At 45.6% G+C, this 9,824-nt stretch overlaps 1 protein-coding gene across 1 annotated transcript in view; it reads left to right on the top strand.

The window, feature by feature from the left end:
• The first annotated feature begins 2,695 nt into the window (after positions 1–2,695).
• Positions 2,696–9,824, top strand: part of LOC147718125 (uncharacterized) — a 61,891-nt gene continuing 54,762 nt past the window's right edge. The window contains exon 1 of the mRNA XM_086919248.1: positions 2,696–2,738. Coding sequence (XP_086775374.1) covers positions 2,696–2,738 — 43 coding nt within the window. The remainder of the gene's footprint in view (positions 2,739–9,824) is intronic.

Genomic DNA, 9,824 nt, shown 5'->3' with positions numbered 1-9,824 from the left:
TCTTGTGCAAAATGCCTGGCTTTACCGCAACATAAACACAGGTTAAATTTCTTTCTACGTTCTTTCCGCTGTGCGTTCAGGGGGCCACACACGCCCACAATCTGCATGGTTTCTGAACTGTACTGACTCTTTTTCCACTCTGACCTCATAACCCCCAGTCCGGGTTTCTCCTGAGAGAGGTCTCATTTTTGTTCAATGTAACATGTGGTCAAGCCTGATTACTAAATCAATGTACTACGAATTATCTGAGGGTAAATCTACAATATGCCCCAGGGAATCCTTTAAGTCATCCATCGACCCTCTATAAAAGTGGAATGTTCTTTTCTCCTCAGGCCACTGGGTCTCTGTATCTAATTTACCAAAGGCAGTAATATAAGTAAGGAGATCCTTATTACCCTGATGTAGGTTTTAAACCTCATATTCACTGGCCTGGACAGGGGTGTGTTTAGCAAAGAGCCAACGTATCATCTCTCTAAACCCTCTAAAATCATGCAAAACTGAGCCATTCTTTTCAATAAGTGGAAAAGCCCAGTTAGCAGCTGTCCCCTGAAGATAGGATATCATAAAGACAACCCTGGCTGTATCAGAGGGAAAGACGCCTGGCTTAACCCCTTCTCTGCGGTGGTAATTCCCCTGCTGTGATGGAGGGCGGGGGTGCGCACAGCGCCCCGTTGCTGATGACTAGCTCAGCTCGTCATCAGCCACAGTGCTCGTGTGCTGATAACAAGATGAGCTTGTCACGGCCACACCCGTTCCTTAGAACGCTCAGCACAGCAGGGGAATTATCCCCGCGTGTGAGCGTTCTAACGGCCATGACGAGCTCAGCTCGTCATCAGCACATGAGCACCATGGCTGATGACGAGCTGAGCTCATCATCAGCATGGGAGGGGTTAAAAAGGAACTGCAATTGACAAAGTCTGCAGAAGGCATCAAATGTGTTACTAGCCCCAAAAAACCATTCAGGTGGGACCAAAGGCCTGGAACTGGAGTGGAAACTGTGACATGATCAGGAATAGTGCTTCCGCCAGCAGAAGCAATTACTTGAATTCCCAAATCGCCAACGTGGGCTTGTGAGACAGGACGCGCACTCTTAGGGACCACCAGGGCCGGACTGGGAACCACAACCGGCCCTGGCAGAGTGATCAGCAGCCCCCCACCCCCCCCACCCCCCGCCCGCCTCCCCACTGGGGAGGAGGGGGAGGGGCAGGGGTTGGAGGTGCCGCCGAGCTCTTTGCCAGGGCCGGTTTTCGGCCGATTTTGGTACAGGGCCGATTATGCTGCAAAAACGGCCCTGTAACAAAATCGGCCCCCAGGGTCCCCAAACCGGCCCCCACCCTTGCAGCGCACCAGGGGATTGCCCGGTGACTGCTATGGCCAGTCCGGACCTCAGGACCACCCCTCCCTCCGACTTTTGAAGTTTTGATCAATTTAACTTTAGTACATGTAAAACAGTATTTATTGAAATGAACTGTAATTACTTCTTAACTGTAATTACTTTAACTTGGAATATGATGCTCTTATTCAATTGTTTTTATACATTATTATGATGGTTTTTATTCCTGTAAATGATCAATTTTCATTTTGATCGAATAAATTACTACTGCTTCTACTGCATGCCCCCTCTCATCCCCAAGGGAGAGATTTTCTGTCTTGAGTTCTGAACCTTGTGCCAAACCTCCCTTAAGGATCTACGTCATTCAGGGTGTCGTCTGACAAGGCCTGAAGCAGATCCAGAATTTTTATCTGGTCATCTATTTCATCCGGGCGGTGGAAGCAGACAGTGATTGGCCTTCTGCCTGGATCCAAGGGAACCACAGAGACAAAAGTGGAGCCATGTATGTGCTTCTTATCCCTCTCGAGGACAGTGTGTGCCAAGGAACAAAACCCTTAGTCACACGCCAAGGGGAGTTGGGACAAAATAAGAAAAGAGAGACTTACCGTACTGGTTCCGGTCAGCAACAGTGTGGCACCGCATTAACAGGCCCGCTCTCCCATGCTGCTGCATTGCTCTCTCCTGCTTTTGCTACACTTTACTGCTCTCTCCTTCCTTTCCCTTGTATTTTCTTGAGTTCTTTTTCCTGCTTTTTGCCTTGTTTTGCCTTGTTTGCACTGCTTTCTCCCTCCTTTCCCCAATTGTACTGAGTGTCCTACTGTATTTTGCCCACTTTTTATTGCTCCCCCCTGTTTTTCTGAGTGGTTTGTCCTCCTGATGTTTGCCTCATTTTGCCTGCTTTCTCCTTCCTTGGAGGAAGAACAATCAATGTGAACTAGAGGGAAGTCACTGAGAGGAATCTTGAAGACACGTCTATAGTCCTGAAGATGAAGATACTCCGACCTGCTTACCACTATAAAAGGACAGTGAGCTCGAACCTGATTTAAAATACTTAGCCTAGAGCTTCAAGTTTGAGGAAGGTCTAGAGGTCTTGACTCAAGGAAGTCACTGAGGAACTGGAGTAGCTGCACAGGAGGTAGAGATGAAAGATACGCCGAGGAACCTGGAGCCAAGGGAATCACTGGAGGAGCTTAGAACTACAGCCAAGAGAGCGCTGCCCAGGTCTGGTCAATTATTTAGGTGAGATGGTTGGAAGAAAGGTTGCTCCACCGGGAGCATAGACCAAGTGCACAGCTCACATTTGGGTGCAGCTTAGATGACATGTTCAGGGTCCAATGGGTACAGCTGGATCACCTGTGGGGCATGGAGCATGTGACAAACCTGAAGGTTCTCCAAGACTCCTGTGGTAAACGTGTTAGCATACTGGCCTTAACCCCACAGGAAGATCAGGTGCAAACTAACAGATGGAATCAATCAATGAGAAACAAATGTTTTGTTTTGTCTAAACGTGCACAAGGCAAAACACACTTCAATGCCATGGTAACAGTGGGAGCAAGGCAAGCCATTGGCTCAGATGTTCAGAGAATGCTTACACGTTCAGGTGTAATGGATTCATAGAGCGACAAAAGGCGCCAGAGAGGTAGCATAGCATGAGCCCTGCTCATCAGGCCCACTACACATAGGGTGCATGAGGGGGTTGTTACAGTGCTGTGCTTTATCATGTTAAGCTTTTGCAAGGATACCTTCAAAGAAGAACAAGGTGGACCCCTAGGAATTTGAATGAGATCAAATGTATTCCAAAGATACAGGGTTTAACGGGCAGGGCTTAGACACACCTACAAACTTTTTGTTTTTTTTGTTTTTTATATAGCTCGGACATGACCTTAGTATGGTATCAGAGCACGTTCAAATTAGTTAGGCAAGAAGAAAATATGACAACCAAGCAACACAGATGCTGTCAACACCCAGTGTAAATTGGGAGGAGGTCAATGAATGAAACACCCAGACGACGATGGAGAGTGAAAGCCCAGGTTGAGACATTGTGTCAGTTAATTACCATATGGTGAGTCAGAGAGTTCTAGTGTAGATCTTTGTTCATCTAAAGCACTTTGACTTCTTTTTTGAATGAGGTGATTGATGGATTCAGTCTGATTTCAGAGGAAAGGGAGTTCCAGATTCTGAGGTCCGTTCTGGAAAATGCTCGGCGGTAGTTTTTTTTTTTCCGAACTTTCTGTGGTGCTCGTAGAGGATCTGCAGCTCCTGGATAGCTCCAGTTTGTCGGCTAGGTACTTCGATGTGTTGGAGTGTAGTGCTTTATGTGTCAAAGTAATTTTCAGCTGTATCCTTGCCTGTTTAGTTCCTTTAGCTCCCGAGTGATTTGGTGTTTCGCTTAGAGCCACCTGGGATCTCGGCAGACCACATAAGGTAGCAGTTCCATATTAATTTCTAATCTGGGGATTACTAGTGCTTGTACAGCTGTTTTAAGGTCATTGAAGGAGACGAAAGGTTTTATTTTTCTTAGTATGTTGATTTGAAGGTTGGCTTCTTTGGTGGATGTGCTGATGTGTTCTTGCATGTTGAGATTCTTGTTCAGTGTTATTCCCAATGATCTTATGGAATGTATAACTTGTGGAAGGCAATTGAAGCCTGTTAGATGTTTCATCCAATCTTTGATGCCAAGGGATCCTTTTAGTGGGGTATTTAGGAGGAATTCTGTTTCGAGCGAGTTGAGTTTGAGGTGGTTTCTGATCAGCCAGTTTTGGGTTTTATGTAAAGTTGTGTTGAGTAGATGGATATCTTCAGTGGAGGAGATTTTAAGGTACAGTTGAGTGTCATCTGTATACATGTGGAATTTGACATTGGAGAATTTCTGAATTTCGGTTAGTAGCTCCATGAAGACGGTGAGGAGAGTAGGTGATAGGGTGGACCCTGTGGGACTCCTAAAGTGACCGCAGTGGTATTAGAGAGGGTTTGGCTAACCTTTATTTCTCTAGGTTTTGTTGTGAAGAAACAAGTCAACAAGTTTAGAACTACTGCTGATAACTCCATCCTGCATTCCAGTAGGTCAAGAAGGCCGTCATGTTTGACCGTATCGAAGGCTGAGGAGATGCCCAGGAGGATAAGAAGGCAAGATGTATTCTGATCCAACATTTTAAACGCAATGACAACTGTATGTTCTAGGACTGTTTCAGTGCTGTATCCCTGATGGAAGCCGGATTGGTACTGGTCAATAATGTTGAAATGGTTTATGTGATTCCATAGTTGGGTATGCATGCATTTCTCCAGGAACTTTGGCAGAGAAGGAATTGTGGTGATTGGTCAGGAGTTATTTGGGTTTGAATAATCTGCTGAGGGCTGTATTAGAATGGGGGTTACTTATCATGATTTTAGGCAGTTCAGTGTCACTCCTTGAAGCAGTGAAGCATTCACTATCTTGGTCCAGAGTGGAAGTAAGGATGGTTTAATCTCCATGCAGAGGTTAGATGGTAGTGTGTCGCCGAAGTGGTCTGAAGGTTTGTGTGTTGTTAAGATATTAAGAATGGTATTTTCATCAACAGGTTTTTGAATGTGTTCCACGATGCGTTGTTTTTAAGGGCAGGAGGCAGATGGGGGGCTATTTGTAGGTATGATCTGGAGGTGCTAAATTGCTGTCTGGAGATCACTTTCAATCTTTGTTCAAGGAATGAGGCAAATGCATTGCAGTTTGGCTGCCGATTAGAATCAATTGTGAGGGTGTTTGTTTTTTGACTGGATTTTGACAATTTCAAAGAGGTGTTTGGGTGTTTTCTGCCAGGTCTAGTTGAGTTCTAAAGAAAGTTGATTTTCAGTTTCTGATGCATTTGTTGTAGGTGCTCCTCAGTGACCTCAGGTGCTTAAGGTATTCTATGGACAGTGAGGATCTCCACACTCGTTCAGCTAGTCTCAGTTTGCATCTTTCTTTGTTTAGGTTCTCATTGAACCTTGGTTAGTGGAAAGTCATTTTAGCTGTAGGGGCGCTGTAGTGTCAAGAATGGTCATCATTAAGTTGTTGCAGTGGTTTGTCATGTCATGGACATAAGACATGACTGTCGGAGGAGGCAAAATGATATTGCTGAGAGATCTCAGATCATTGAAGTGTGTGTCCCTAGTGTTCCTTTTGTAGTGTTTTGATTTTTTTAAGTAGCAGTTTATGTGTCCTCACTGATTCATTGATTAGAAATTGATGCAGTGATGTTCGGTCCAGTTGCATGGGACGATTGATTCAAGTTGAATTGAGTTTGCTCTAGCAATAACTAGGTCCATGTGAGTAGGTCTGTCACAGATTTGGTTGAGGTCTGCTTGGAAGGTTTTGAGGCTGTTAACTGATGGGTCATTTGGCTCATTCCAGTGAAGGTTGAAATCACCTTAGAAGACCTGAGTTCAGTGATATCCTACGTTGGTCGTGATGGTTTCTATTGGACTTGGCCCTTCTGGCAGGTTCACCCGTAAACATTTTGCTTTGATATGTGACGTGGTGTTGGTTGTTTTTGGCTTCTGCGCACTTTAACACTGTGTCCCAGTGTAAAGTGCGTGCCAACTCTGAGTGCGGGTGGTGAGATTGGCCTACCCTCCCATAGGAATGCATGGGGAATGTAAGTGTCCATGGTAGTTCCTGACGTGTGGGGAGTGCAGGGTCGAGTTTGGTATGTGCAGACTCATGAGATTGAATGCTACGCGATGATGTGCGTGGACTTATTGTGTCTAGTGTGGAAGTGCCACTTCTAGAAGCTGGCATGTCTGTGTAATAAATGTGAAGTGACTGTCTGGTTTGTGATTGGCTGGAGCTGGCTGGTGTGCCTGGCTCAAAGAGTCAGGATGGGTCTGCCCCGGTGGTGAATAGAGAGACTGACAGCCAGATGGTTGGGAGGAGTGCACCTGGGACCTGAATAAGGCTGGGCTTTCCCTACACAATGCTCGCTCCGCCCCCTGTGGTGCGACTGATGACCCTAGCCTGTACTGTGAATAGGGAGAGGGGCTGAGCACAACAAGTGCTCCAGAACCAGCTGCAACTGGTTCTCCCCCTGCCCTGCAGCCTGAGCCAAAGGAGTTGGCTGTATAAAAGAGGGGCTGTGACCCCATGAAAATGTTCTTCCCCTGATCCTAAATTCGTTTAGGCCTGTTTTTCTGCGCATTCTTCTCTGGTTGCCTGCACAGCCCAGCCCTGACATTCTGGACATTGGGCCTGTGAGCCCCTGAAAGGCCACGTTGGCCTGGGGTCAGTTATGTGATTTTTGGCACAGATATGATTATCTGCCTAATGTGATTTCTGCACCATGTGTAATGCCTTTATGCCTATACCTCTAAATGTGTTTATGCTTAGGAGGTTGTTTTACCTAGTATAGTTATGCTAGTGAGTTCACGGTTCCCTGCATCATATGCCTAAGGTGGTTAGGGTTGCGTAGTGTGTTCCTACCTTTTACCAGTGGTTATTGATTGTGTTCTCCAATGTGTATTTTGTGCTACAATTATTCTATGTCCTAAGTGCTATTTCAACAAAGTGCTAGTTCTACCCAGTGCTTATTCCTGACAGTGGTCCCTGTGGCCCTGTCCTGTGTATATAATCCCCTGTAAATTCCACCCATGCCTTTTGGCACAGTGTAAATTGTGTTTTTATTATCTAATGTGTTTGGTATAATACAAAGGCTATTTATATATATAACCTTGTGTGGAGTTTCTTTTGTGGTGGGCCTTGGGTGTTGTTGGTGGGTGCGCGTGCGAACGCTTCACACCTTGCCTCCGGGATAAGCCTGACTGCTCGTGCCAAGCTACCAAGGGGGTGAGCAGGGGTTATCTTGGCAGGTGACTTCCTTGCCCTGACTAGAGTGGTGGTTTCTGCCTAGCTTTGGCGCAAGCCTTAGCCAGGCATCCCCCAGTTTCCATAATATTTTCGATGAATGATACGTTGTCTCCTGCTGAGTGGTATATCAGGTGCAATTTACATAGATGTGTGTTGTTGCTTGTAATGTTTAGGCATAGGTATTTATAAGAGCATACCCTAGAGGTTGGAGTTTACTGCGGTATATGCATGCAATGCCTCTGCCCGGTTTGACTGGTTTGATCCTATAATGTCATGGCTAGGTGGGACTAGTAGATCAAAGACTGGAGTAGAGGAGACCTTTAGCCATGTTGCTGTTAGGGGTAATAGGTCTAGCTCGTGAGCAAGGATGAGGTTAGCAATATCTGCTGTATGTTTCATAGCTGATCTGCAATTGAGAAGCATGCATTTCAGGTGTGGTTTGGTGTCAGCTGGGGACATCTGTGTGATGGGAACCAGTATAAGGTTGGCCTTATTTACATCTCTAGTATTCTGCCTAGGTTCTCTGTGTGGGTTTGTGGTGTTTGTTTGGATACGAGCTATATTGTCTGTATTGTCATGTTGTACCTGATTATATGTGTATGGAAGTGAGTAAACGTCACTGTCTGATAGTGGCTTTTTTAGGCTGATGGGCCTCTTGGTGGCATTGGTCTAAGGAATATATCTCAATTTCATGAGATGGGGTGGCAAGATTGGTAGCCGTGGGTGGTGTTTGGTGGGTGGTAGTGGGCTGAGTCTTTTGCTTCTTGGAGACATTTTGGGCCATCTGGTGTAAGTCATCTATAGACATGATATTTATTATGCTTCGTATGTCAGACTTGAGCTGGTGCAGGTCTTGTTGAGGTTTGTGACCGAGGGCTTGGAGGGGAGGTGGTCTGGGTGGTGGTGGTAGAATGGTGCTCGCCTGAGTAAGCATTCTGCGGAAGGTTTGGAAGGACATGATTTCTGGCTTATGGTGTACAGAATGGGAACCTTTTGGGCGGAGGTAGTTGTGACGAATGGGTCATGGGCAAGATAAGATTATCTAAGGGGTTGAAAACTAAGGGTGTAGTAGGGGTGGTATAGATATCTTTATTGCTGTGCATCTCTGTGATCCTTCTTACAGTAGTGACATGTGGGCATGATTTGTTTTGTGGTTTGGTTGGGGTGATTCCACCCCCTTGAGGGGTGTGTAATAGTTGGTACTGTATGGGCTGATCACTATGCTGGAGCGAGGTGGGGCATGGGATGACCACGTAATGTGGGTAGGGAGTGCAGTGACATTAGATGGGTGTCTTCACGGCATGTGGAGAGCTGGGCGTACCTGAGAGGTTGCTGTGTCCTTATTAGATACTGCGTTCTTGATGGTAAGGAAACTTTTGTTGAATAGATCTAGGTAGTGGTCTGATGACTGGACAGGGATAATCCCATTGTTATAGATGGAGATGGTTACTTTTGCGTTGAAAGTGCGTGTAGGAGCTACGGACACTCTAAGACTGACGCCATTATCTTGGATGTTGAGAGCAGGAGCATTGCATAGAAGGCTTTTCTCCATTGAGCTCTTCTTTTTGTATACAAGAGAAGATCATTTATTAAGGTTCCTGTTGAAGCACAGAAGTAAGGGTCAGAGATGAGTGTTTCTGGGTGCACATTGAGAAGTCTGTGCTTAAAGATCTTGGAGGCCTTTTTGTTATTTAATTTTATAGACATTGAGGCTATCCAAATCCAGATTGGTGTTGGGTAGGTGTAGCGAAGCTGGATCCATGTCTGTCTGGAGGGTTGGACCCAATATATGAGTGAGTTGATGAAGCGAGTAGATTAGGTGGGGAGGAGCAGAGATCGTAGGAAGGAGCTCACTTGTAGGGTGCCATGCTCATAGCAATAACAGGACATTGGGAGGCTTATGATTTGTTGGTCCATACACTGTTTCAGGCTTGCTGGTTTCGGGTATACAGACAGGATAGAGATCTCTGGGTATCTCACCGCTTTCTTGGGGGAAGAGAGGAACTAATATAAGAGAAGGTAGGCATTAGTGTATTAGAATAGTGACCATTAGTACCGGTTACTCTGTGTCATTAGATTATAGCCAGTGGTGGAAGACCTCAGTTATGCTGGTAGTAGGGGAAGGTAGGAGAGGTGGGCGACGGGTAGTAAACCTGGGCATGCACCACTGCGGTAATGCAAGGGGTATCAGTGTAGCCATTGAAGATGGTTTCAGACAATAGTGTTTGCATTCATGCCAGGGTAGTGGGGCAGGCAGTCCTTCTTTAAGTTCAGTTATATTGCCTGTCGATGGTATAGTAATGCTTTCTATGTGTTAGGTAATGAAACACCTAATACTGTTCAAATATGGCCAATGTGTTTGATTTGGATAGTTTCTTCCTTGTCCAGAGTCCTTCTTCAATTTCAGTGTATCTGTTTAGAAACATAGTCCCACTTTATTTTATTTATTTATTTATTTATTTATAAAGTTTTACATAGGGAAAGGATTCTTACGATTTGTGCATAGTAGATCCTCTGTCCCTTTCACTTGGAAGGAGGAACGCCATCTTGGGATAGTTCATCATGTAGTCTGGGGGGGGGGAGAAAGCCTCCAAAATGGAGGACTGGTTGTGTCCCAAAATGGAGAATCCTGACAAAGAGAAATCAAAAATCAGTGCGATGAGCGCGACTGATACT

Source organism: Lissotriton vulgaris, chromosome 4_2 (genome assembly GCF_964263255.1).
Source record: "Lissotriton vulgaris chromosome 4_2, aLisVul1.2, whole genome shotgun sequence".
Taxonomy (NCBI): Eukaryota; Metazoa; Chordata; class Amphibia; order Caudata; family Salamandridae; genus Lissotriton; species Lissotriton vulgaris.
The sequence above is the reverse complement of the archived record's forward strand: the minus strand, read 5'-3'. Positions and strand labels throughout refer to the sequence as shown.